The 27,736-nt window shown below is 35.3% G+C and overlaps 1 protein-coding gene across 3 annotated transcripts in view; it reads left to right on the top strand.

Annotated features, from left to right (window-relative positions):
- The first annotated feature begins 3,027 nt into the window (after positions 1–3,027).
- The window catches only part of LOC119653825 (homeobox protein cut), a 238,040-nt gene continuing 213,331 nt past the window's right edge, over positions 3,028–27,736 (top strand). The window contains exon 1 of one of the 3 annotated variants that reach the window (XM_038058865.1): positions 3,028–5,104. In XM_038058865.1, coding sequence (XP_037914793.1) covers positions 4,949–5,104 — 156 coding nt within the window. In that variant the 5' untranslated portion in view covers positions 3,028–4,948. The remainder of the gene's footprint in view (positions 5,105–27,736) is intronic. The other 2 variants (XM_038058864.1, XM_038058866.1) reach the window with 2 other exon arrangements.

The following is a 27,736-nucleotide window of genomic DNA, read 5'->3' as shown; positions in this document are numbered from 1 at the left end:
CACTAGCAAAAAGCGACGACGATCTACACGTGAACGCTTCGCCAATATATGTCACGAGACAAAAAGACTAAAAAGTTTTCCATGAGAAAGGATTGGTGAAAGCGGAAGCAATCAAATCCTGGGGAAAGGGATGCAGAAAGTTCCTCTCTCTTTGCGCTATTTATGTATTTCGATTAGAATATTGTGAGGGATGATAGTAAAGGAGCGTATATAAGGAAAAATTTTAGCGCGCGCAAAAGTCTACAAGAATTTCTACTGTTTTCAGTTTCACCAATGTTTTTTCAACAATGTATTTCGAAAAGTGTATTTCAGTTGGCTGAAGGTTGCGCTGGGTGTAGTTTCTACTGTCTGAAGGTCTAGGTTTTGGAAATTGTCCAGAAAATTAGCTCCTAATGTTTTCGAGGTTTTGTCGTTGGTGAAACTCCTTTGGTTTTGCTTTCTATCGTTCGAATTGCATGTGGTGACTTTGGGATGTTCAGAAATTACACTACCTAATGAAGCGGTCCGAAGTGGAGGGCGGAAAGAAAGGTGTATAAAATGCGTTTAGACTGATTTGAAATCAACTCTATTGATAGCCTATTCATCAGTTTTTCATTTCACAGCAATAATTAAACTATATCGATACACCATTTTCCCCAAACAAACTAAGAAAAACTAAAAATCCCACCACCAATCTCTAAAATCTCCGACAACAACATCATTCTCGAAAAACACCATCCACCAACACCTCTACTAGCAACAACAACAACGTGGCTACTTTGTCGCCAACAGTCAGAGAAAAAAATCTATCTTTTCGCCGTCGTATCTACGCCACACTCATAAATCCCTTCAACGGACGAGCGTAAAGAAAGAAAAGAAGGCTGAACATCGCCATCCAAAAGAAATACTGGGAGAACTCGCTTCGCTGGCTGCCTCTACTGCTGCTGTTGCATTAACAATCATCAAAGTAGGCGTGGCCAGTCGGAGCCTACAATGCTTTTCCTGCTGGCCAAGATTCCAATGCTTTCGAACGAAGAAGAAGAATACGACAATGAACGATAGAGCGGGTAAAGGAGCGTAAGAAAGAGAGAGAAAGGGTAGTCAATGTGATTTTGACGCATCGATATCGATATGGCGATGCGACCCGTCGTCGACCGACGACAACGTCTTTTGGTGGTTATTATACATAAAAGTCCAAGGTAAAAACAACATTCGTTGGGCAGGTGAAAGGAACATACCCCGAACAATGGCATGAGAGAGAGATGGTGCGAAAATATGCGAGCAAGTAGTAGTGAAAGTCATACAGCACGGCGCAAGGTTGCATTCACTCCATTTCCTGTCTTTTTCATGCGATCTATCTTTTATAGGAACCTGCCAATAGATATTACCAATACTCAATCAAATGTGAAATCAATCCGTCAAATTTTCCAATCAGTCTGTCAAATCAGTACACCTAAATGTCAAGTAGGAGGAGTTAAGCTCATTGGCTCTTCATATGGCCCGACTTTGATCCCAACAATGGGGGCACAAGTCCAATTGTGGGGAAAAATTGGTTATCAGCCAACGTGTGGAAAAAAAAGATGAATTCTTTGTCGATACATAGAAATGCCATCCCATATTCAATCACTCAGATATTGGTTCATCTCTCAGCTGAACTGCGAGCACATGTCACACATACTCTTACGTTATGTTGAGTATGTATTGCGTTGGTGAATTCAAGCAGATACAAAAGTATCTGAGAGACATAAAATTGTTCGTATTGGAGAAGTTGTTGATACTGGGATTTAAGAGGCTCGATTGTGTGCGAGGGAATATCTTACAACTACAGGCACAATATAGTCGGAGAGAGAACGAATAGTTCAAGATACGGATGTATCTGCACAGTTGAATTTCGTATCTTTTTGAAAAGAGGAGTTCGTGGCAGGGTTGCCTTTACTGGACGATTTTGACGTAAAGCCGGTAGTCGATCTGCGATATCACGTGGTATTTACAAGTGTAGTTGTACCATCTTGTGCTCATTTGAGTGAGTTTCTCTCTCTCAGTAAAATATCAACAATATACTTTTAGATATTTCATTGACTGTAAATATGGTGGTTAGAGAAGGAGCAAAGGATATTGGTGACAGAGTGAGACCAACCAAATCGACTTTTTTCCAATACTCCAATCAAAAGGGGTGGAGAGAGAGCATGTGTGTATCATTCAGAGGGCAGGGTAATGCTTTTAATTGTGCAATCTACTGTCTGAAAGAGCGAAAAGTATCTGAAACTCGAACGGCGGATCCTATCGATACATGTGCCATACTGAGACAATTGGAATGAGAAAGGAAACTTGGCCTGTCCGCCGACGGCACGCTGCACATATAGGAAGGATACAGCCAGGCTTCTGACAAGGATATGTACAGAGGAGGGAGTGCAATATAACGGGGAAAAACGGTAAAGAAATGCAAAAGAAAAAGTTGTGGATTTTCTTTTGGTCTCCTCTTCTTTTCCGTGAAGTTTATGAGAGTGAATCGGACGAATTGGTGTGTTGGTGAAATTGAGTTTTCAGGATATATTTGCCATTATTCAATACAACACCAGTGGGAGGGCTTTGTCGGGGTGTTGAGAAGGAATCGAAATCGAGAGGTTTTTCCAATTTTCGAAGTCCTTTTTTTCCTTTTCAACTACATCAATCTTTTCTTCAGCAACTCTCCTTGGTCTGCTGGGTGGCCTGTGATCCTGGTCTTCCCAAGTCAGGAGGGTGACAGCTGGTAGCAAGTGCGAGGCGAGTGGATTGCAGGCTGCTTGACTTCTTATTGTGATGAACCCAGAAGTTCGTACTTCAGAGCAGTGCAAGTTTGTCTGCTCGCGAGATTGCTGAAAGGCATGGTATGCGCACGGTAACCATCAGTTTGTAAAATCGTAGAATTGTTGTACCGCTGAATTGAGCCCATCGTGTATATATAGAGAGAGTAGGGAGGGGGATGAGTTTGGACCTGAAATTATATTGCGGCTATATCGGATCGAATCGGATCAAATCGGAGGCGATGTGTTGCCACTACTGCTCTACCGTTGTTGTTGTTGTTACAGGCACCGATGTTATTGGTGTATGAGACATTGTTGTTGATATTTTTCTGTGATTGTATATGGGGGATTTTGATGAAATTTTATTGGTGTATTGGTTTTTTCGGTATTGGTGGAGAGTGTGGATATTGTGTGATGAGCGGCGCGCGGCATATTATATGTAATATGTATGTATGGTTGGTGTGATGTGAGTTAAGCGAGAGGTAACAAACCATCGAAGATGTACAACGGCCAAAACCAACCCGCCCGTCATCGGAATCGAACGGTCTCATAGCCTGTGTGTACCGTATACAAGAAAAGAAGAAGAAGACGATAACTACGAACGGAATCAAGAAGAAAATATACGCGACGGTTACCTTGTTTTTCTTTATTTTTGTTGTTTTTTCCCTATAGCCAGGGGGTTGTATGTATTCTTTGTGTGATTCGTGTCTTCAGTCAATTGCTGGTTTCTTACCAGTTAACATCGTTGGTGTGTTGTGCGTGTTTTTTGCCTATTACGAGATTTCATGATTCCGAGTGATGAGTGAAGGAAGATATATGAAGTGTTTTGTGACACAATAGGGTTAGAATATTAATTAATTGAATGTTTTCATATTTAAATCAGAGAAAATTATAAGTAACATTTGTGAATATTAATAACCCATGCAGTCATCAATTATTTCATATTGATGTAAAAAATAATCAAATGTGAATTGTGGTTAAAAAAGAATAATTATCCCAATTAGTGGATTATTTCACTTTGTTTCGCCGCGATTATCATAGTTAAGACCATCAAAATAAAACACACCAACGCACCGATTTTTAGTGTAAAACCAAGACAGTGTCTAGTAAAAAGTAATAATGTCGAAGACCGATAAATCATTAAACATTCATCCGAGTTCGGTTAATTTTACTTTAAATATGTTTATAGCGCCGAATTCTACATCAAACGAATGATATTTCCAATCAAATGGTACAACTCCAGAAGCGGCGTTCTCATACCTCTCTCTTGTAGCTTCCAACGAAAATGACGTGAGAAAACGGGGTAACATATCAAATCGGAAATGATTAAATTTTTTTAAGAGCAAAAGTGATGAAGGATTTATAAAAATACCCTTAACAATGTCATTGATCAGGAGAAGATGCCGCTTCAATTCTCAAGTGACACTACCAAGTTAGCGCAAGAATTTTGACTGACTGATTCCATGCAGTTGCTCTGAGGACCTCGAATATATTGAGTTTACGTGATTCCGGACGAGTGGAGATGTATTTAGTTGACAATAAAATCTGAAGTCATTTCTGATGATTTTTGTTGCCTTCTTAGTGTCACTGAGCATCCACCGATTTTATGTAGTGTTGTCCCAGTAACAGTGATAACGTGACCAACTCTTGTAAGATGACCAGTTTCTTATGAATTCTAATAAGTTTGAGTCATTCTAATTGAAAGAAATTGGCTCAGAGAACCTTCACTCCAGTGCAAAGTGCAACTGCAGCAAGTGATTTTCATTAAACCAAAAGATTTATGAGAATTGTGAAAAGATACGGCCAGACGGGAGACGATTTTCGTGAAACCTTGGTTTATTCGAGTGATAATCTGATCTAATCGGCAAAAAAGAATTGTGATTTTGTGATTTATGTTTATCTGAATCAAAAGCAGATTTTCCACCACTTGGAATTTTCTATCAAAAATTTTCGGTTTTCTGTTTTTCTATCCTTTTTGAGGATAACTCCAAACGATAATGCCTAAGAAAAAAAATTCTCGGTCATCATGATGTCCTATACGAAACGCGTTTCGAAATGTGGTGAAAATTAGTGATTGTAGTATTTATTAATTGAAAATTAAATTAAGTTAAAAAATTGTAAACAATTAGTGTTGGGTGAATCGACTTGAATTCGATTAGTTTTGGAGGTAGTTTAGTGATATTTCTATGCCCTCCAATCTAAGACAATTCGTCCGAATGCAGCCAACCATACCGCAAACACAAACGACTGTAACAGCCGATATGGATTTGCCGGCTGTACAATCAATGGATTGGCTATTTAAAAAGGAAAGAATATATCTATTGGCACAATTTTGGCAACAGGTAAGTGCTAGTGGTTGTTTTTCATAAATTGAGAATCGGAAGCAAATAGTGTAAATCAGTGGAATAGGGATCACATAAAAATCAGGATGTTTTAGGACGTTTTTTCGTGCGTTGTTTTCCCTTCTCGTCGTTTAAATTCTAGTGCAGAAAACAATCTTTGAAATTAGCTTCTGAAACCAAACGTTTGATTGGCAAAGAGTTGACTTGAGTGCAAAAACTTATATCGACAAAAAATGGTGACTTACGTCCAGACCTATAAATTATAAAGGCTGATAGGCCACTTTGCATCCTTCAGAATATTCAAATTCGTGATAGTAAAAGATACGCTTCCACTATCTAGAGGCGGCTTGTTCGAATTTCTAAATCTAGAATGTATAAAAATCTAAAAATACAGTTGAATCCCATCTAGAAAAGATGCGTTTCCTTCGCAACTGTTTATTCCACAATTTTTGTTTTAATTTTGATGGAGGAAGCATGCTTTTCTAAAAAATCCTTTAAAATATCCTAGGCAAGTGAAATAAACAGTCCTGGTGAGCTTGGGAAAAGATAGAATTCGAAGATGTTTTTATACAATTCATCGGAACGTAGCTGACGTGATACCCTTTAAAATGTCCTTATAATTTCCCTATCCATCCATAATTAAAAAAGCGATAAAAATACTAGATAAAAACTGAATAGAATTTTCAGGAAAATATCCTTTTTAAGTGCTGTCTATTTGTGGTCAAAGTTTGAGAAAAGGCTTCCGTATTAGACTTCTGCAGTCACTGTTTTGTGCTCCCCATTCACCTTTATGGTTTTGCCAAATAAGATTTTGGTGCTTATTTAAGAAAAACTGAACTTGATTCATTTTAAATATTCCAGATAAGGTCATTGATTCTGTCCAGAAACTACTCCAATTTTGCTTAACCGAAATTTGGTCTTTCCGTTAAAGATTTTATTCTTCAAGAAGAGACTCCATTTTCAGTCGAACACGTTACCTAACCAGCAAATTTTTAAGGACCCACCCCTGTTTTATTTATCAATTTAGGACTCAGGACTTAATTTTTTTCCAAATTTCAACGAATTTAACCTAGTTGATAACTTATGTGAATTGGCACCCAACGTGGGTCCTCTTTCATATATTTTCCCGTGGCTACATATGTTTTTAAAAAACGCAAAAAATGCACATTTTTGACCAGCAAAATAGTCAATTTATTAAATGCGACTAACCTGATAACAAGTGTCCTCAAGTTATAAAAATCAGTCGCGAAATGCTGTTTCTTGGCCCTCCTATTAAGTTTCCATAGCTTATGGTCCTTTGATGTTTTGAGATTTTTTCCTGAGTATTCTACCCCCATAGATATTATTAAAAAATGATCAAAAATATTTTCCAAAGTTTCCCCCGAATGTGCCTTCTTGAAAAGAAATATGGAAATAGTGTTAATTGTAAACCACTGCATAAAAAAGTTAAGGAAACCATAAAAGCGCCAGGAAAAAAAGGAAGAAAAAAGTCTAACGATTTCTAGAACGTGAGTGAAGTTTCTTAGCTCTAATTGTTTCAGACCCATCATTCCTGCTCTTTACTAAACTAACCAAAACTTTGCGAATAACTACATTTCACAGGAATCCACGCCTTTCTTCCGCCAAAAAGAAACTCCCTTTTTCTTATAAAACCTCTTCATTCATTCGATCTTGTCTCATTTCTTCATAAGACCTATTTTTTCGAGTAATTACTATCTAGCAACTCCATTAACTCCTTTAGTCTAAGAATGAATCAAACGGCTAAATGGCTCGATTCTGTTAGTTGAAATTGTAGAATATTAAAAAAAGTCGTATCTACCCGCCCCTTATGGTTTTTGAATTACTCTTCGTTGCCTTTGTTAGTTCAAAAACCCAATCCAGTACTTTCAACTTACATAATGAAGAATAAGCTTCTTCAGCATAATAAGGAAGCTGGGACCTCCAAAAAACCAACTTTGCTGATAGTTTTTCCATAAGAGTGCAATCTCTGGTTTACTTAGGTATCTCATACCTTTGCAATGGTTGCACGCTATCGTTCCATAAAAATAAAATTTATTAAAGGGATCATTAGAAACAATATTGATCGAGGAATATGTTAGGTTAGAACAAGAACTTTACTAATGGCTTGCCTTGCTGAAATCGGGCCTTTATACCTTTTTGATCAAAGGATAAATTATTAAATTATAAACCGTCAAAATCGGAATATTTTGACAAGACTCGCTAGTAATATTTTTTTACCAAGAAAGTCTGCCTGATATCCCTTTTGAAAAAAAAATATCCATAAAATTTACGTTCTGATATGGTTACAATCAATACTCCTTCAAAATTGGGATATTCTGACCAAAGCGTAGCGTTAAATTTTGACAAAGGAAATCTTTTTCCAGAATATCAATTTTGGTGATAACTTTGAGCATTTCGACAAGCTTGGTTAGTACTGTTTTTCCAAACTGTCAAATTTTCCTTGGTGCATCTGAGTTTATTTCAGTATTAGTACACCACTGGGTAGTCCTGGTCTCAATTGATTTTAGATTATACCCATTGAGGAGGAAATGTCTCAACAATTTTTTATTGGACGGATCCTTAATATTGTATCCACGGGTGAGTGTTAGTTTTAGTTCAATCCCACAGAAGAGAAGATTATTATTCGCGAAAGACCTGCCACTTAAGAAAGAGATAAGTGTTTCCAAAAATACGCTATATCCGAAAAACGAAAAAAAAAAAATGACTTCCGGAAGAAAATCTTTTTTTGCGTGATCCAAACCTCAGAAAATTGTCTAACCAAGTATATTCTATGCGTCAACTAACATTTGACAAAGTCCTTCTACCAAAATAAGTTTATTTCGTCCAACCGACGGCAAAAGCAAACCTTGGCTGATTTGTTTGAGATTGACTATTCAACGATTCAAACATCTAAGTAAACAATCTATACTGCAAACAAAGGTCGTCCAAAATTAGTTAACATTTTGGTTGGAGTCTCTCGGTTTGAACTCCGTTTGGAAAATGCCTTAAAAGTAGTAAGTGATCCTCGCAGGAGGGAATTCGAACTGTGTCGAGTCATGTTTTAGCGGGATGTGAACTAGGTCAATACTACCTCAATAGAATATATCGGTCTTGCCGTGGAGTATTTTAAAACCCCATCTGTGGAAGTCCTAGTCGTTATCCTTTCTTCTAGATAAGCTTAAATTTTGTTTTGGTACCACCCATTGCTTTGTGGGCTCCATATATATGAACGTTCCAAAAGAAAATTGAACCCCTCACGGAATTAGGAAATAAATGAAGGTGATGATAACTTACTGATCAGACGTCTAAAATGCGTTGAATTTGGATCAAAACGATCCATTTCTTTGACGGTGATTAACAGAGACAAAAACTTCTTGATCACTTGGAACTCAGCTCTGGGTAGATATCATGTGGGCATATTTAATTTTAACATTTTACTCCGCACGCATTTTTAATTATCCTAAAATTTTGACGAGGATCTTAACATGTCAAAATTGTGGTATAATTTGGAAATGCTCCACCTTTGTTTCGCCTATTTTACTAAAGCATTCCGATCGATAACATAACAAATTTTGAATCTTCACATACTTTTGGGGTCATTTGTCGCAAAGGCGATAACTTTATTTGCCAATAAGGCTTTTGATAAACTGACGATCAAACTGCATTGGGATTTGGGGAAGCTGTTTGATATATCATTTCTTTAATCCTATTTCTCACGAGCTCTCATCCCAAAAAAGTATTGTATTTAAACCCAGATTTGAAAGGAGGTTTATTATGAGCAGGCGACTTTATTTTTTTTTTCAAAGTTGTACTAAGAAGCAAATTTGTTTAAACTGAGAGACATTATCATTCGATTTTGCTGCGGAGGGAGGAAAGCTAAGTTATTCCAATTCTTTAACCAAAGTAGGGAAATATCAAAACGAGCAAAATGGAGTTTTTTTTGTTTTCCATTTATCTTTAGGTTTTACCATTTGCTGCCCACCTTGGCTCATCTGAGTCCTTCAAAGGGATTAGAGCAGTGCAAAATCTATGAACCAAAGTAATGAATATAAAAAATTGTTGGCCTTTTAATTTTAATTTAATCATTTTCGCGATTATCTAATAAAAAAAATAAAATGATGTGCCGAGAATATAGTCAGATCTGGGATGGTGATCTACCGACGGCATGCGTCAAAATAGTGCGAGATATAAGTGTAAATTTACTGGTAATGACCAACAGATTTTTTTATAGCTAATCTCAACTGGATTGTCCTGAAATACCAAAAAAAAAAATCTTTTTTCGATCTCTCCTTATTCCAGTTAAGAGATTAGACGATTTGTTAGCCACCCAATTTCTTTTTATCTCATCGAGTCCTTACAAAATGTTATCGTTTACCTAACAAATCTAACATTTCTTTTTCTGACTGAACATTTTTGTTGGTCGAAATTAAAAGCCAACTGAACAAATGGTTCCCGAAATATCGTATATTTAATAAATCAGAAAAACATTTTTAGCCAAAATCTTTCTGCTCGCCATTTAACACTTAAAAAGTTGTTGTAGACTTTTCGACGTCGCGAACGCCTTTTCTTAACATATTCACATAATGTAAAGTTCTGAAAAGAGACTACTAAATTTTTATGTCCCCACTCTGATCTGGTACTGCTAAAACAAGCCCAGTTTTCATCAACAATTCAATTCAAAATGCAAATTTGCAATTCCAATTAGACACCAAAAGTGTTTTCAAAACTTCAAAATCATTTTTCAAACTCTTTACGACCTCCAAAAAATGATCCAAAGGATATTCAACCCTTACCACTTCTCATTCAATCTCATATCTCCGAAAATATTCACAGTGATCCAAACTCCGACGTCAAAACAATCTCAGAACCATTCCTCCTTCAATCCAACCTCCAATATCACAGTATAGCCTCATTATTAATCTAATAAATTAGATATGTGTGAAAATAACCAAACATGTGTACTTACTAACTTCACTTAGTCTAAACATGATCAAAAAAAATTGTGCCTGGAATGTTAATGAATTGAAAATAAATGTTGCCGTTGATATTTCAAACATTGAAACATGCGAGAGAAATATGATCAAATCTTTTAGATTTACCCACGAAATGTTATAGGAATCAAATTTCTAGACACAAGTGATATTTAAATGTTATTAATTTATTCAGTTTTCGTTAGATTGGATTCATTTTGTTAGATTTGTGAAGGTGAGAAAGGTAACACGATTTTTTTATGGGGATATGCGACGAATAAAGTGTCTGAAATGCTTAAAATGCGTCTGCGAAGATGATAACAAATTCATGTAGGTTTCATCATGGATTGTCAAAAATTTTCAAACTCAAAATGGTTTAGCAAATTACCCTTTCAGTGAACCCTGGTCTCAAGCATTGGCAACTGTCCTTTCTAGCCTTTTGTCCGACTTTCACCGGGCTGATAAGATGGAACGGTATTGGCTTCACGGATATTATTGCTTATATCCTCTTTCGTATGCAGATAGTGGCCTAACTGTCACTTTGACAGAAAATAAGGATTCATCTTTGGGTAGAATAACTAACAGCTGTTCGACGTGATCTGATAACTTCATATTTTCATATTTTTTTCATATTGGTTGATATACGCTTGAGACTTTTGAATGATCTTCTGCTCTGCATTCCTTTTTGTTCAAGATGCGTTACTCACATCCTCATCAAGTGTTGCATGCAACAAGCTTTTATCAGGTTCTCGTTGTCAACTCCCAACAAAAAGGAATTCGCTAGAACCACTGCTTCGTTTAATGTTTAGAAACACCCAGCAAAATACAATTTTTGAAATTTATTATCTGTTCTCTGTACTACTAATCTATTTAACGCCAAAGTAGAAAGGACCCAGGACGTCCAACAAAAAATTATTGACATTCTAAAATGGAAAAGATCTATTGTAAATTGATTTATTCCTATGAATCTATAAATATATGCAGAAATAAATCAGAATACCATGCTAATTCAAGGATATGTGCCTATTAAAGACAATACTACATAACTTCCCATTAGACTCAAGCGTTACCCAACAAATCAAGTCAGAGTTTATTACCTTCATAGTTTACTGATCATTTGTTAGTTGAACTAGGGATTCCCTAACGAATATGTCTAGATATATGCATGGATGGACGACCTTGCTTTCTTGGGATATACACTCATGTTGTTTCCTTCCTTTGTTTGATTATTTGAAGCAGCTATATGAAGCTAAACAATCTTGCAGGTGGCATGCCTACAACAGCAAGCCAAGCACAAAGTTAAACGCATTTATCTATGACCAGAATCAAATTGCAGCCCTGAGGCATGAGGATTGGGGACTCGACGCTTATCAACTTCAGCAATATAAAATCTCCTGCTGGGGTCACGCAGCTTCAGCTAACTGTTGAGGTTCAACCCTTTAGGCAAGTTAGCTAGATCTCAGCATTGCTAATACCTTTTGGGCCGATCTGACATCTGATGTCTTGCGATCTCAACGCTGTGACAGTCTAGGTGCAATACAAGCCAAATGTACGTTGCTTTCGCTTTTTATGCGTCTCTTTCTTTTTTCGAGTGAATTGGATCAAAACTTGCAAGAAAGGCGTGGCCAACTTCGAAAAATCAATCTAAGTTTGATACTAAAATTCTTTGCTTTCTTTTGAAAGAAAACTTTGAACCATGGAGGCTTGAACCGTATTCCCACTTCTGATGCAAACTGTACATACCGGAATATGTCTGGGTTGGGATAAGAGACCTTTGAAGATTTATTCTTCCATCGTTTTTGATTGCACACCTGAACCAATTTACAAAGGGGAACTTCCTCCAAAAGCTATCCAAATGGGCCATTCTTCCCATCGCATGAAATTTACTAGATTTTTTCAGAAATGGTTTAATAAAAGGATTTTCAGGACATTACCGGATGCGGTAAAATTTCCGAACCAAATTGCTTTATAACAATTGGAATAGATGAAAACATCATCTCGATCATTGGCTGGCGCTTAATTCTGAAGTATAATCGCTTTTCTCTAAGAGATTACATATTAATCGAGTTTCCACAGTTGTAGTAGTCGAATTTTTCCTAGGTGGAGTACAAAAAGACATTTTCTGGATTATTTGGCCTAGTTTAGTTGGGCGGATAATTTCTCCACGTTGAAGACAAATGATGTTCCCATTGTTTTAACAGATTGTTTTAAGTTCAATTGCCTTGAATGCTAACGCATAAGGATCACTTCGAGTCATCAGGTAAATTCCAACGAACAATATAAATTATTTTCAACCAATCTACGTAAATCATTGTCATCGAGAACATTACTGGACTATGACCAGTCTTTAAAACTCGGCCATGATTACACGATGCAGAAAGCCCACCTTTTGCTCCACTGCATAAATGACTAAACTAAAAATTCTTCCATCAAAATGAAATCCCTTTTTTTTGTGGACAACTTGGTATTCGGAAGATTTCATCAGGGAGTAAAAAAATCGAAGCTTTTTGTACAATAACGCTGCTTTCAATACGATCCGGGAGCAGGGATCAAAGTGTGAAACGTAAGCATCCAATGACCCGAGTCCAGAGAAACTCGTTTGGAAAAGTCAAAAGTGAAGATAGTATGGATCTGCTTCTAGGATTTCGAGAGAAGAGTTTGGGACCTTGCCGTTTACTTGAACTGTTCGAACGGTTAGCGCTGAACTTCATCTTGACAGAGGATTTAGAACGTTAGTAGTTTATTCCACCTAGTCGAAGGACTAACGCTATATTTTATCTTGACATTTCGGGGAGTTTGGTGCGATACATTTATTATATTCGGCCAAAATGTCGTGAAAAAGGAATTTGGCGCTTGTCACATAATAATACTGGATTTCATAGATCTTCACTTATAATCGATTTTTGATCAAAATCCCTATTGTAACCATCACCCATTCACGAGATTTGTCTGATTTAATACCGGAACAAAAGAAAAATGAAGACACTGGAATCTTTCGAAAGTTCTACACCGAAGGACATTCTTATCGACAGCTGAGTTAGCGAATGGTTTCATGAGCTAGTTTTAGAAATTTAGAGTTTTTTGGTTGGCATCTCATCCGTTGTTGAGAAGTTGCCTGACTTTAATTACTTTAATGGTAGGACCATGCCATCTATTTATAGGTGATATAGCTCCCTTGCCAGAACTAGCTTCAACAGGAATAGACTTGGCGATGATTCGAAGGTCTCTGAAATCAAGCTTATGATCGTTAGATGTGGCATCCAATGAATCGACCCATTTAAAAAAAATTGACTATCTTCGATCAAGAGTATCAGAATAACAGATTTTGGAACCTGCAGCAGAATTTTTAAAAGAACTGTTCTATTTTTTCCTGATTTATGATATCCACCTTATACCACCTAATTTGGATTAGATTCACTTGGATTTTAATTCTAACCAGTTTCTGTCTAATTGCGTAGTTATGCATAAAATGAAAAAAAAACAAATATTTTTACTATTCATAAAAGAGAAATATAAATATATTGGTTATTAAACTATTAAATATTTTTAATTTAAAAAACAGGATAATCTGCTTTCAATCATTATCTAAAAACTAATAGCAATGGGGGGATAAAACTGATTATTTTTATTTTCTAATTACTAAAAACTAAAACGAACATTACAAATAAACAATAGTAAACAATTATTAATTCATAGATTAAAAAACTAATCTTAATGGTTTACCTCTGTTAATCAGACGCAGCGCCTCTCCGCTCTTCCCATAGGTAAACACCTATGCATCATCCACTGAATAATTGCAATATAATTGCACATCTTCTAGTTAATATATTTATTCATGAAATCGTCTTTACACGAGAAATATCCAATAAAAATGCATGTAAAACAATTGACCGTGGCTTGTAATAGAATGTTCTTGCAAAAACGGATATGGATCATATGAAGGTGTAATGTTTTTTCTCAGTAGATGCGCGTATAAATTTATCGGTTGATGCGTTAGAGTACGTAGTATTAATGAGTCTATCAGCAGAAGCTACTTTTACCGTTGATAATGAGAATTTTTCTATTAGATTTTGTACCTGTAGTTTGCGAAGGAGAGTAGTTGGGGAGGTATCAATAAATAAAAAAATATAGGCAGCCAATAGTTCACTATCAGTTTTTTGGTAAGAATGTTATATTTAGGGATGAAAATTGGCAAATATAATTCAATCTCTTACCAGTAACTGTGGGGACAAAATTCATTGACAGAAGCCTTGTTTTTTCTGATGATAACCATTATAATTACATAATTTCGTTAGAGAAATTAACAAATTACTTTTGAAAGGTTTGTTTAATGTTAATATCAAGAATACCACACACCTACGAATTAGGTAAAATGGCAAAATGGTTATTTTAATGACCACTGTGAACTCTGAAAATCTGAAATAAATTACATCAATTTTAAAAGAAAGTTCACTCACAATTATTTACGTTTTTCCATTACCAAATTAAGTCTATTTCTCATTTTTAAAGCAATAAAATTATAAAAGCCACCCTGGAAAAAGTACTATACAACAAAAACAAGAGGAAAGAAAGAACTATAAGGATAAGTAAATGAAAAAAATATAACCAGGCTTATATTTAGTATGTTGACTAATCTAGCAGCATCCAAGCATAATTTTTAATTTTAAATTTAAAAACCATTTTGGTTAGTTAATCACAAAACAAAACTAATACATTGGTTTATTCCTTTATTTAGACAAATGATATATTATTTTAAAAATAATATAAAATTTTCCTGCTCGTTTAAAAAATTAAAACAATTTTTATGTTTTTTTGGTTTAGATACCAAATATTATTCTGAAATCGTTTCTTTCCCCCTGCTCTCCCGATGAGAACGCAAATGAAACCAAATTCAATTATTATCTTGAATAAAAAAAAAAGAAAAACTTCTTCTTCCTTTTTCTTATTTAATTTTATTACCATAACTGATTTCCTGCTGTCATCTAACTTATGTAATCGATAACATTGGCAATCAACATTGTTGGCCATGATTACAATATTAGTCCACCGAGATTTAGTCCATACCTAAGTCAAGTGCATTCATGGAAATTCATAACAATGTGCAACGTAATCCATTCAATAATACAAACAATCAAACAATAATACATACAAGTGACTACAAGTGAACAACATGCTCACTACAATATATGTAGTCATCATTTTTTCATTGATAATATTATTTACTAAAACAATTCAATTTAATTTCGTCCGGGTGGTAAGTTTCATGCTATGCTCGGATCCGAACGTCTTGATTTATTGTTATTGAAATTTAATAAGATATGGTTTAATGTATTACCAATAATTGTTGATGAAATAAAGATTAATTGAAGGATATATACCCTTGGATATTTGTAATTATTAAAAAGTGATTGATTTTGTATTTATTTTCTTGCCTTATAATTTATTCTTACTTTTGATTGTTATTGATACATATAGTTCAGTATTCATATTCACCATAACAGGAAGTACAAAAGCTGATTATATGATTATATTGCCAAAGATGTGCGTATCAAATGCAATGAGGATAAGTCCATTGGATTCCAAAACGAAAGATGCACAGAACGTAAAGAAGTTGAAGGTAGACAGAAAATCATTCATTAACAATAGTTCTGAAGGTTGATATTATTTTCGATTTTTAAAATTAAATTTAAGGAAGGCAGTTTGAGAATGTGATAAAGACATACATATATAGCAAATGAGAAATAAAATAACATCCATCAAAAAATGCTTTTTTCTATAAACTACTAATAGTTCTGGAAACCATTTGACTAAACAAGTTTAAATTGCAAGTCGGAAGAAATTAAGTGGAGTATTTCCTTTTTTCCAAACATTTTTTTAATTTAATTCGAAAAAAAACTAGATCATAAAAAAATCAAAATAAAAAAAATTGATGTAAGAAAAGGTAAAACTAAAAAGGCAAGGTTAGAATAAAATGAAGATTTAGCAAATAAATAAAACAATTTGAAAATTCTATTATATATTTCAAATTAGATTACATTTTTGAAAATTTCAAACGAAACCCAGCAATATTATAAAAAAGATATTAATAATAAATTATATTAAATTATTAAATTAATATATAACAATATTTCTGGCTCCCATATTTCTTGTTCCTTTTATGTAGGAAAGGAAATGTTAAATATTAAGAAATATTAGAGGAAAAATATTCTTCTTTTCAATTTCTGCAATAAGCAAACACTCGTCCAGCTTAAATTTCCCTATATTTATTTTTAAACCCCCACACGTCATATTGCACGTGTCTACATACAAGTCGTCACAAATTTTCCCTAACTTTGCACTTTTTTTCGGAATCTATTTGCAAATACACGCTAACATATTTGCATACTCTCATATCAAACTTATATAATTCGATATGCATTGAATTTCATTTAATTTTTTTTCTTATTTTTTTATACCATCACTCTCTTTGTGCGGGCTATGCCTACGGTCATGAATCATTAACACTTTCCTACCTAAGTATAATTTCACACATGCTGCAATAAATATACATATCAAATGTATATATAGATTGCGAAGCATATTATTATTATGCATTTGCTTTTTTCTGGTGTATTTGCAATGCATATATTCTGTAAGTCAGTAGATACTCCAGCGCAGGCAACAGAGACAGTGGGCAATAATTAGGTCAAGTTTACAAATGAAAATGCAATAATACAAATGGATAACGACGAAAAGGAAACGAAAAAAAAACTAAGTACTTGGTCAGAAATGATATTTGAATTTCCGCATACAAGAATGTTAACGTCTAGAACAACAAGGCAGACAATCAATGGAAAAGAAACTGCTTAAGATTGCATGTGTAGTGGAAAAACGTTACTGTCTAGTATGGTTTATACAAAAATGCAGATAAATGCAGTGTGAATGGCTCATTTCTCCAGTTACACTATCACCTGTCTGACTTAATTTTTTTGGTATATTGTTTTTGATATTTGAGACCATGTGTGAAAATAATTTTAAATGATTTTTCATTTCTTGCTGATTGGTCAGAGTTGTGATTGTTTGGATTATGTTACAATTATTGTCATTTTATTTCCGCTGATTGTTACATTTCCTTATTCTTTCAAGGTTGTGTCAGTTACGCTAATGTTTTTAAAAAAGCTAATCATTTGCAAGTAGTCGTGATTTGCAAAGTTTGTAGTATTTATTTATTTAAAATGCTGATGGGTTGGAAAACATGATTGCTATACATATTTATTTATAAATACATGTTTATTATGAATATTTAGAGGTTATTTAGCTTAGGAAAGAACAGATTCACGTGGCAAAATTTCTATAAACTACTAATACTACTAACTTGGAGTAATGGTTTTGATTAATATAACATATTTTTACGCTTTGACCCTAAAAAGGACCGATTTGGAAATCGAATAGGAGTTATTGAATCTGATGGAAAAATAAGGTAGATTTCTTCATATAAATAACATGGAATTAATTTGGTGGTTGGAAGAGTTCTATAGTAACTTTCTATCATACAAATTAATTTTAAGAATTAATTTAAGATCTCCTATTATCCAATATCAACTTGGGGTATTCTCTTAATTAATCTTATCATTCATTAAAATTATGCAACCTTTTCGTTTAGAATCATCATTACGTGCTGTAAATTTAATCAAAAAATTCCATTAATATAACTCAAAAACCATTCAATGATACATTATTGTTAACCCAATTTAAAACAATTTCCCTTTTTCCAATAACATATTCAATGCATAAAATAAAAATAAAATTTACTTAATAGTCTATGAAAAATATTCAATTATTACCGCACTATTTACTGTCTATCCTTTCATGCAGTTGTACTACTCTACTATTGCTCATTTTTGTTATTTCCCGGACTAAGTGACTTCATCTAGTAAATCATTGAACCAAATAGATACAAGATACTTTCAAATTACATTTATAAACAATATCATTGATTTCGTATTGTATTCACGTGTATTTCTATGGAACGGAAACAGAACTCGTTGATAATAATCTTGCGTGATCGATAGACAAAAATTTATTGAGATGTTTTTTTCGCGTTACATATAATTTGTAAGTGTGTATAAATTGCATAGAGCATGTAAGGAAATGATAGTAAATCGAAATTTTAATTTGTTTTGTTAATGAGTCATGAAGTGAAGCTTCGATTTGAAAGTTTATGAACATTTATAATTGGAATTTGTACTCGATATTATTGATGGATAGTAAGTCCATGCGTGGTTTGAGTTGAGGAATTCTTTTTAGGGTAATGATGTGAATATTTTGCAGGAAAACAGGCCTTTCAGTTACACTTATGTTATTATAACTTTTTGTTTCCTGTTGTTTGGAAATTGCGTATTGTAAATGTAATTTACAATTGAGGAGTCAACAACTATTAAGTATAATTTTTCAAATATGTAAAACGCTCGAAATTCTCGCCAGTATTTGACCAATATTCGTTAGCTCTGGTGAGCATCCATTGATTCGCACTAACGTTTATCGGCTCTGACCATCATCTGATGAACAGCCCATTTGGGCTATCTATCCGTTTAACAAGATATACCACCAAGATCCATTGTTTCTGACCAACCTTTATCGATTTCGATCAATATCCTTTGGTGCTTCGAATACCCTAAGCACTTAGACGCTGTCACATCGTCGTTCAAGAAAGTCGTGACAGTTGAGCACAGCGACAATGGACATTCTGAAACCATATCTAGAACCAATTCCCCAGATTAAATATCTTCCATAATCCTACAGCGTGAGAGGAATAAAATGAGGAAAGCGTTAACTTATTGTGACAAATAAACCTAACCTGAGAGTAAGATCTAGGTATATATCTGGCTCTTTACGAATTAGACCAAGTTTCCTATCATTAGGATATGTGTTTAGGTATGTGCAAGCAACTGCTGTTCGCTTCACCCTCATTCAGCATATGCTAACCTAATTGCAGATATTGTGACAGTTACAGTCCAGTGATAGATTCCCCAAAATTTCCTACCGATGAAGCAAGGATGGAGTTTGCTGACGAAAGTGCGCACCTGATGTCCACGGTAGCCCCCAAAATCAAGTTTATCTGAAAGAATGAATATTACATTCTCATAACATTGAAGGAGGAGTTGTTGGCATCTTATTCAGGATTATCTAATGGTAACCAGAGTATCTTCGAAAAAAATGTGGTGAAAACAGAAGATCCGTAACTGTTACCGTTTGTTCGTACCGAACTTAATTAAAGCTGAATACACTACTGCAAACCAAACAGTTTTTATTATAAGTATTCTGAAAAAATACCGGAAGTTCGACGGCAATCTCCCATCGCCTTGCTCCATAAAAGCTAGTCTGAAAGGATGGTACGACAATGATAATGGAAAAACACAAAGGTTACAGAAAGCTGCGTAGTAGAATCAGTATTGCATGAAGGATGCGTCCTTAGCTCCTGTGCAGCTTACCCTGGCATTGGAATATGATTTTAGGGAGGAAGTCATCCGAATAATAGCTTGCTCTACTAGCAACATCAAATCTTACTTAAAACTTTCTTTTATTATGGATATAGGCTGAAAATTAGAGGGGGGGCAGTCTCCTACTCTCCTCCTCCTCCTGCTTTCTTAGGATAATACTGCTCTCAGTTCACTTCTAGTTGGAGGGCATAACCCTTGTAAAGCCTGACGTCCGAATATGAAACATTCATTGAGTATTGCCTGAACCATCGCTGGATGTTTTCTAATGCTACATGCGTGGCAAAACTGTCTGCTCCCATTTCTCTTGCCTTTGGACTACCAGCTTAGGATCTACTTCGATCTGCCCTGGTATGCCCATTCGATCTGAGCTGAACAACCGACATTTAATATTATTTTTCACTTGCAGTAAATCGATTATCGCATACGCCTGTGAGTTTATATTCTTGTCTGTCCTTTATACTATTATCGAATCTACCATTTGTAGTAACAATACTTCTCAAGGTAACTCAACTTGTTCGAGAGATTGCTTGTCACACAAGAAAGGTCAAGTGGTTGTGGACCTGAAAACAAAGCATAATTTCAATATGGTGGTCGTTTTTATTATATTTTACAGAAGAGGAGAATGATGTTTTTCAATTCGAAATCCAAATATGTCATGGTTGTTTTTGGTCGCCTTTGTGTTTGCCCCACTTACTTAGGATTATTACTTACACAACAGTGATTGTAACATAAATTAAACTGGAACTTTCTCTTAGAAAATAAAATGGCAAAGTAATCAGAATAATTAAAATGGGACTGTAATAATACGCTTTACTTAAAAAAATTGGGATCAAGAAACATATTATTTGTCTCTTAGAAATCGCACTGTTCAAATTGCCTATTATGCATTTATTACAGGTACCGACGGCACATTTTCTTCGTCCTGTCTTCCTAACTAAATATCAATAATTACCATAATTCCAGTCAAGGTAGCCCTATTTCGTGTTGACTCCTACATTTAGTCTTGATAAGACTTAACAACTCCCCCGGTACTCCAATCTTCTCAAATATAGTGCCGCTAACGATGTAATGGAATCACCCTTCCACCTTTTAAATTAAATAACATAATATTATAAATTATTAGGGAACCACCTTCAGTTCCAATAACTTGTCAGTCTTCAGTTTGAAAGTTTTCTTGATTTCAACATCCGCCATTTGATTGGAAAATAGGAACCAAAATTGCCAGGTAGGAACTAAACTGATATTCGATGCCAGCGTTATCCCCGATCCCGATCAAAAAGCAGCCAAAAAGCTCGAAATTCTAGTGATGTGTTTATGGAAGAAAAACAGCTCGATATATGTTTTCCAGTTAACTAGGGTCCACTGATTTTGACGAGAACTGATCTGAACCACAATCCTGTGGCTATGAGTTTTAGTCTGTGGATTTCACCGGAAAGTTCGATGCTTTGGTGCTTCATATTTTAGGTTATTAAAATAAAGAAAATTGTCGAGGAAGAACAGCTCAGGAGCTCGGTGGAGATTGAGTAACATAGAATTAAAACCAACGATTTCTAATTAATATCCAACAAGGGGAAGAATAGGTTACTTCAGGATACTTAGTCCAACCAAAGAATGCCACGATATACCGAAGCAAGGCCACATTTTTCATTACTCTGGAAAGGATGTGGTGCCTTATTCGTCCTTATTCTTCTTAAAAGCCAGTGGATTGCCAGTGAACCGTAGCCTACATAGCAACGAAATCTATGAGCGATACGACGAGCGTCTGATTGAGGATAAAATCCGGTTCAACAGGTTCCGTATGGATGAGGATGATTCAGCCCGGAAAGTCTTTAAGGGCAATATCTATGGTAGAAAAAGAAGACGAAACAGACCCTGCCTGAGATGAAGCAGCGTAGGTTAGGACGCCAGACAGTGTTTAGTCATATCGAAATGGCGGACCTCAGCGCAAAACCGAGGCGCCTGGAATTCCTTACCGGTTGTTGCGCTGTTGATGATCATGATAATGAATTATTTCTTGATTCAAAACAGATATGCTTCCGCCGCATTTGTCCAAAGAAAACTTCTTAAATACACCAATCAGATTTGCAAATCCACACTAGATCTTCTGAGAAAACAAAGAGCCGATTTACTTATTGTCATCTATGCTTTTCAGATTGGAATGATAGGAAGTCTCTTTCAATTCAAACGTCTTCGTTTTTGTAGTCCCTACTTCAAAGAGCCGTACCTCCTCCTATGAATCTAATAAGTTCTGCTTTACCACTCTTAAGTCAGTTCTCTTGCAGACTTCCTATGATAGTTGAGTGACTTTGAATGCTTTCCCAAGTTTTCACTTTCGGTATTCTCCTTTTTCTTCTCAGCGCTCGTAGGCTCTGTGGACTGTATCTAGGAGTAACACATCCCATCTCCAAACATGCTGCCTTCGGAAAGATCTTCCTATGTTAATGCTCTTATTTATTAAGTTTTTGTGTGGGGGTACAATTCTTTTTCTACATGTGGTCATGTGGAGTATCAAATTAAACGTAGGGGAGTGAGGATTCAAAATACGATCCTCAAACCGAAAAATCTGAAAAAATCACAGTGGTGTATCTAAACGAAATCAAGGCCTCAAAATAAGTTAATAATAGCATATTAGCATATTTTAGAAATTTGACTAGAAATTCCCCACGCTAGAACTACAAAATTTGACATAAGGTATAATATAAGGCATAACTTTGGGAAGTTTGAAAGAAATCCAACTATTATTAACAAAATCATAGACAGTGAAATTTTCAAATTTTATGTGAATTTCGTGCATAAAATGTGTATGAAATCATCATAACATATTAATTCGTTGAAACCACATTACAGTGAGCTCATGTGAATGGGGATGCAGGCAAACATTTTCATTTCAGTTTTTAATTATTTATGGATTTTTAGTCATATACGAATGAAAAAACGTGCATAGAAACGTTCTCACACAAGATGAACATAAAACCTTTATACCCGAAGCGCCAGCTTCAGGTATTCCGATGTATAGGTCCCGCAATATATTTTTGGACATATTTCCATCAATTATGCTTTCATTGATTGGTTCTGCGACATATGAAAAAGTAGGGGTCTGATTGCTCTAGATATCAAGTGAATACTGACAGTGTATACTCACCATCTAACTCTAATGAAAGTGGATGTGGTCGATGCGTTTATAGATTATCCCTAATTATTTGCTGGTACTGAATACCAATTTTGTATCAAACAAATAAGACCAGCATAATTTTAGTCAAATATTTGAGGTATTCTCTCAGCTGTTGATTAAAAATAGAAAGAAACAACATTGGGCGATCTAAACTGGTAAAACTGCTCTATATTTATACTATAATCAATTCAATTTATTTCGAACCTAAATACTAAATTAAATCTTTAACATTTAGTCCATCAATGAATCTTTTTCGGAAAGCTCCTCTCCCATCTCATCAATTTGAAACGGTGCGGATTAACCAAAAAAATGAAATCCATCAGTGTCTCACCAATCTGCAAGTATAAACAAAAATCACTAAAAGGTCATCACCGATTGTGAATTCTAACACCAATAAATTCACTTCTCACCTTGAGCCAAAAGAAGAAAACGAAAAATCGTTCACTCAATACTTTGGTCAAATCTAAGAAACGCAAACCAATCATCCACCTCGAAAATTGTAGGTTGAAAGAAAAAAGTTGGTATCAATCTTTTCAGACGGATTAAAATGTATCTAAAATAGAGTCACGCTTGAAATATCCAAATCCGATCAATGTAATCAATTTTCTGTCGTCATTTTTGTCATTGTCGATCTGTTGATTATGATCATATAGTTGCTGAATTTTTTGTTGATTTGGCTGGACATTTGATAGGAAATTTGAGCCCCAAAAATTTGGGAAATGGATTTTTATGGAAGCCCCCAAAAAGTGCAATAGAATTGATTTGACACAATCGATTCACCACTTTGAGTCATTTTAAATCTATAATCAATTCGGAATTAACAATGATCGAATGTGAAATTTTATTGCGGTTAGTTTTGCACCGCGGTTAAATACAATAGCCAGTGCACTATGAGCAAGAAGAATGTATATTTATAGGAATGAAAGTGTGTGCAATATTTAATTATCCACTCACCATTCACTCGTTTTGTGGGTTTTTTGTCTTCACCCAAGTGACAAGATCATTGATTTTGCCATAAATTTCTTTTCTATTGTTTGCGGTGATCATTTAAAGCCAAGTGTTTGCTTTTCAATTCACTTCGTCCAAGCACTTCGCGATGGTCTCATGTTTCTGATTGTTTTTCATTTATATCTTAATCGGTCATTGTGTGCTCAAACACGAAATATTTCAGAGTTCAACGTTTTCTCATCTTCTCTGCATTCAGTTAATTCCTGTACTAAAAATAATAGTAAATTTCAAAACAAAAAGCTTTCACAAATCCTACATGGAAATAACACAATTTCTGTCCCAACTTGAAAACAAATTTATCTATCAAATCGAAGCAAATGTATCTATTGAATCCAAACAAGTATCTATCGAATTCTTACATAGAGAATATCTTAACGAGATTTTGATTATTTATTAATGACAAAAACCTGTAATATCTCTTCGATTTATCCGTAAGTTGGCGTAAATCGTAAAGCATGTGCAAGTTATGTGTAGTTGAGGAGAGTAACAAGCATAAGACCATCTAAACGGTTTTTTGAATTTCAATCATAGAGAATTTATGATCGAATGTTAAATGATGGCACGACCGCATAGTTTGTGATTGTAATGATCACCATAAGATGGTTAAATCCGATTGCATATAATTATATTTCCATTTTTCACTAAACATTTCAGTGGGTAAAAGGCAAAGGCTCGACTCGATCGATTTGAAATTCTACTGGCGACACGATTAAGGCATTCGTTTCTGTTTGTTTTTATTCGTTTTTTTTTTTTATTATAATCATAAACAACTTATTAATACCATTGTTCAGGCACAGTAATTGTTGGTACTTTCCACATTCTTTGGGTTCAATTCTCTAGATCGATTGAATGTTTCACTGCATTGTGTTTACTTTGCTCCATAAATCGTCAATTGGAGGTAATCCCCCGTCGCACTTATTGCTCATATGACTGTGAATTTTGTATTGTGGTATGTAAGTACGGGCTCGCGATCACCTCTTTTTTGTGATGCATGATAATCAGAATTTTTACGAAAAAATTGTGAGCCGATTATTAATCACACGACCATTTTCTAACTTGTAAGGATTTCATTTTTTTTCGGGGGGTTATTCTCTTGCTCGCCATCTTTGGGTCTTTTTATGTACAAATAATATCTTTTATCTTTTCTAGTTCATTTTTTAAGCTTTAAATTTAAATCCTTCAAGTTTCATGGTTGCGACACGGACCGTGCCGGCGGTGGAGTTAAGCTAGTCCACTTGGCCTGTGCCTCATTATATACTTGTTATACTAAATTACCAATCAATTGATTCGGGCACTCATTACAACTCATAGATCCTGGTTCGATGATCGCAACAGATTACAATGAATTTAATAATTGAACTTGAGAAAAATACTATTTTTTGGTCAACAGTCTATAGTTGTCCAATTCTGTGATCATGTCGGCATGATCGCTTTATTGAATCGAGAAATTAGCCTGTAGGGCGATTAATGATTCTCATGTTCTTTGAATGCGTATATTCAGTGGAAATGATTCAAACTTCTGTGGATAAGGTTTCGTATTGAAAAGTCATTAAAAAGAGATTATGGATTTTGTGGTGCATGATCAATAAAGATCGTTAGGCTAGCTTTATTGGAGAGCGGTAAATCAATAGGTCTGATGATTGGGTTTTGTGAAAATTATTTAATTGAAATGCTAAGTCCAAGGAATGATGTAATTATTAAAATTGCATTTGAGAAAAGTTAGTCATTCAACCTGAGGAGATCGGCTGATTTCAGTAGACTAACTACAAGAGTGATATATACAGCCGAATTGTAATTTAATTTGGGACAACATTTGCCGATGGCTACATGACTAAGGTGAAGATCAGTTTCCAGTTTGCAAACTCCAGAAACCTTAAGCTTTTTAGTAGGTCACATTTATCTTTTTTGCTGATAAGGTTCAAATAGATACCGTGACCTCTCAATGCTGCTCCTTCGTTAACTTTATCTTTTGAATTGTTCTGAATTCGTATCCATCTGTTTTCTATTGACTACCGGAGGGCTCGCGACTGGTTGAGTATAGAACACCCACATAGCCAGATTGTGCTTCAGTTTCACTATCATCACACTTAAAGCTCTGCAAGTGATAAGCTCACAGCAGCAAGACGAACGCAAGAAGAACGAAGGCACCCATGACGACTGGGATTCGAACCCAGAACAGTGAGATTGGGAGGCAGACGCTCTACCTGCTTAACCATCCCGCCGTCTTGTGGTATATTCCAATGGATTCCACCCCTCTCAAGTCTCAACACAAAAGAACTACTATATTTTTCGGAGACATCGTTCTACCTTACATCTCCTCCAACTTGTGCCCTTTTTTAAGAAGTGTATGAAGGGTTCTAACTGGCATTTTAATTGTAAAGCATAGCCCCGCGATTCCACCAGGAAAAGGAAATGCTTTGAAGGTTCTATTGTTATTTCTGAAAAAAAGTAGAATTTATAAGCAGCTTGGGGCTTCGGACCCGGGCAATTCAAAGGCCAAGGTATCGAAGCAGCTTAATTTTTTGAATCCTAGCTAAAGTTAACTGAGGAATGCCAATATGTTTTTGGCCAAAATAGTTAATAATGAATGAAGAAATGCGGGGAAAACGAAATAAGGAAGAATGCAGGAGTTATCTATCGAACAATTCTCTGATTTTTAGAAATGTGGAATATTTAAAATCGATTTTTTAGGAACGTAGTTCCGTGGGGTCACCCTTGTAAATATTACATTTTATTTAGTAATTCGAAAGGTATGAAAGTAAGTCCACGGTCGCTATCATTTTGGATGCACTTAAAAACCAACTACAGTTTGGATGGAGGCCCAATAGCTCCTCTAAAAATGATGTTCATAGTTAAATGAAAACTAACATTAAACCTGAAGACGGTTGAGCGCAAGACGGTACCTGCAATTCCTTTTTGCATTTATATAAGAACAAACAAGGAATGGTCACCTCTCTCTCTTTGCTTTCTGTCAATCGTGACTAAACGGCTTATTTCTAATTTTCTTTTCTTCGCTGGTTCAAGTGCATAGAATGCGGAGGCGATGCGAACGATTGGTAATATCACGTTGCTCATCAAACATGAAAAGTGGAGACCCTCAGCATCATGTGATTCGTACACCATTGGCAACCCCAATGGGGATGACTGAAGTGATTGGCGAATCTAAGTGGAGAAGCGAACGTTTTGCTAAAGCTAGGAGGGTTCAGAAATATTTATCTTGGTGAAAGTCGAGATGATATGCGATGAGAGCTGGCGACCGCCATTTTGGACATTTTTCATGGGTGTATCGATTGGCAACCTCATAGCATAACTTTTTGCCCAGACTGTCGAGAATCAATAAGTTTCTCCCCAACGAAGAAAGGAATACATTGTCCATATAAAAATTAGTGTGACCAAAGATTTCTTGAAAATCCGCTAACTAAAGCTTAATTTCGGGAAGCTTGAAACCAGTGAGATAGCAGCTCCCTTTCGAGGAAACAACTTGATGTGGAAGTGACTATCAGTGATCACCCAAGAGCGAAATTTTGGATCTGAAAATTGATTATTACTATCGCTTCCGACTGCACCTTGCCGATATAACTACCACGCCTACAAAGACACACTTTTCATGGTTGGTACAGTTCCTTTTAAATGAGTTGCGTACGTCAAACTTTCAAAAGGATTTATATAGTTTCCAGTTTCAAAATCGGAACATCAAAAGTTTTTGAAAGACTGTGCGCTTAAAGGTAGACTTCCTTTTATGATAAAAACCTGAGATCCTCTCTCAGATACGTCAAAAAGTTTACCCTGCATATCAATAAACGGATACAACAAATTTGAAGGTGGTACGTAAGTTAATAGCTGCAGCCTTTTCCATGTGTCATCTATCAGATTTACGCCAACTATATGACCGACGAAATAAATCGCGGAAACCACCCATTGGGGAATTGCCCCACATTGGGCGCCATTCGTCCATTGCTTTGTTCATTGCAGCTGTAGCATTGGATCTTTGTGCGGTATGTCC

The sequence above is a fragment of the Hermetia illucens genome, chromosome 4 (genome assembly GCF_905115235.1).
Source record: "Hermetia illucens chromosome 4, iHerIll2.2.curated.20191125, whole genome shotgun sequence".
Classification (NCBI taxonomy): domain Eukaryota; kingdom Metazoa; phylum Arthropoda; class Insecta; order Diptera; family Stratiomyidae; genus Hermetia; species Hermetia illucens.
The sequence above is the reverse complement of the archived record's forward strand: the minus strand, read 5'-3'. Positions and strand labels throughout refer to the sequence as shown.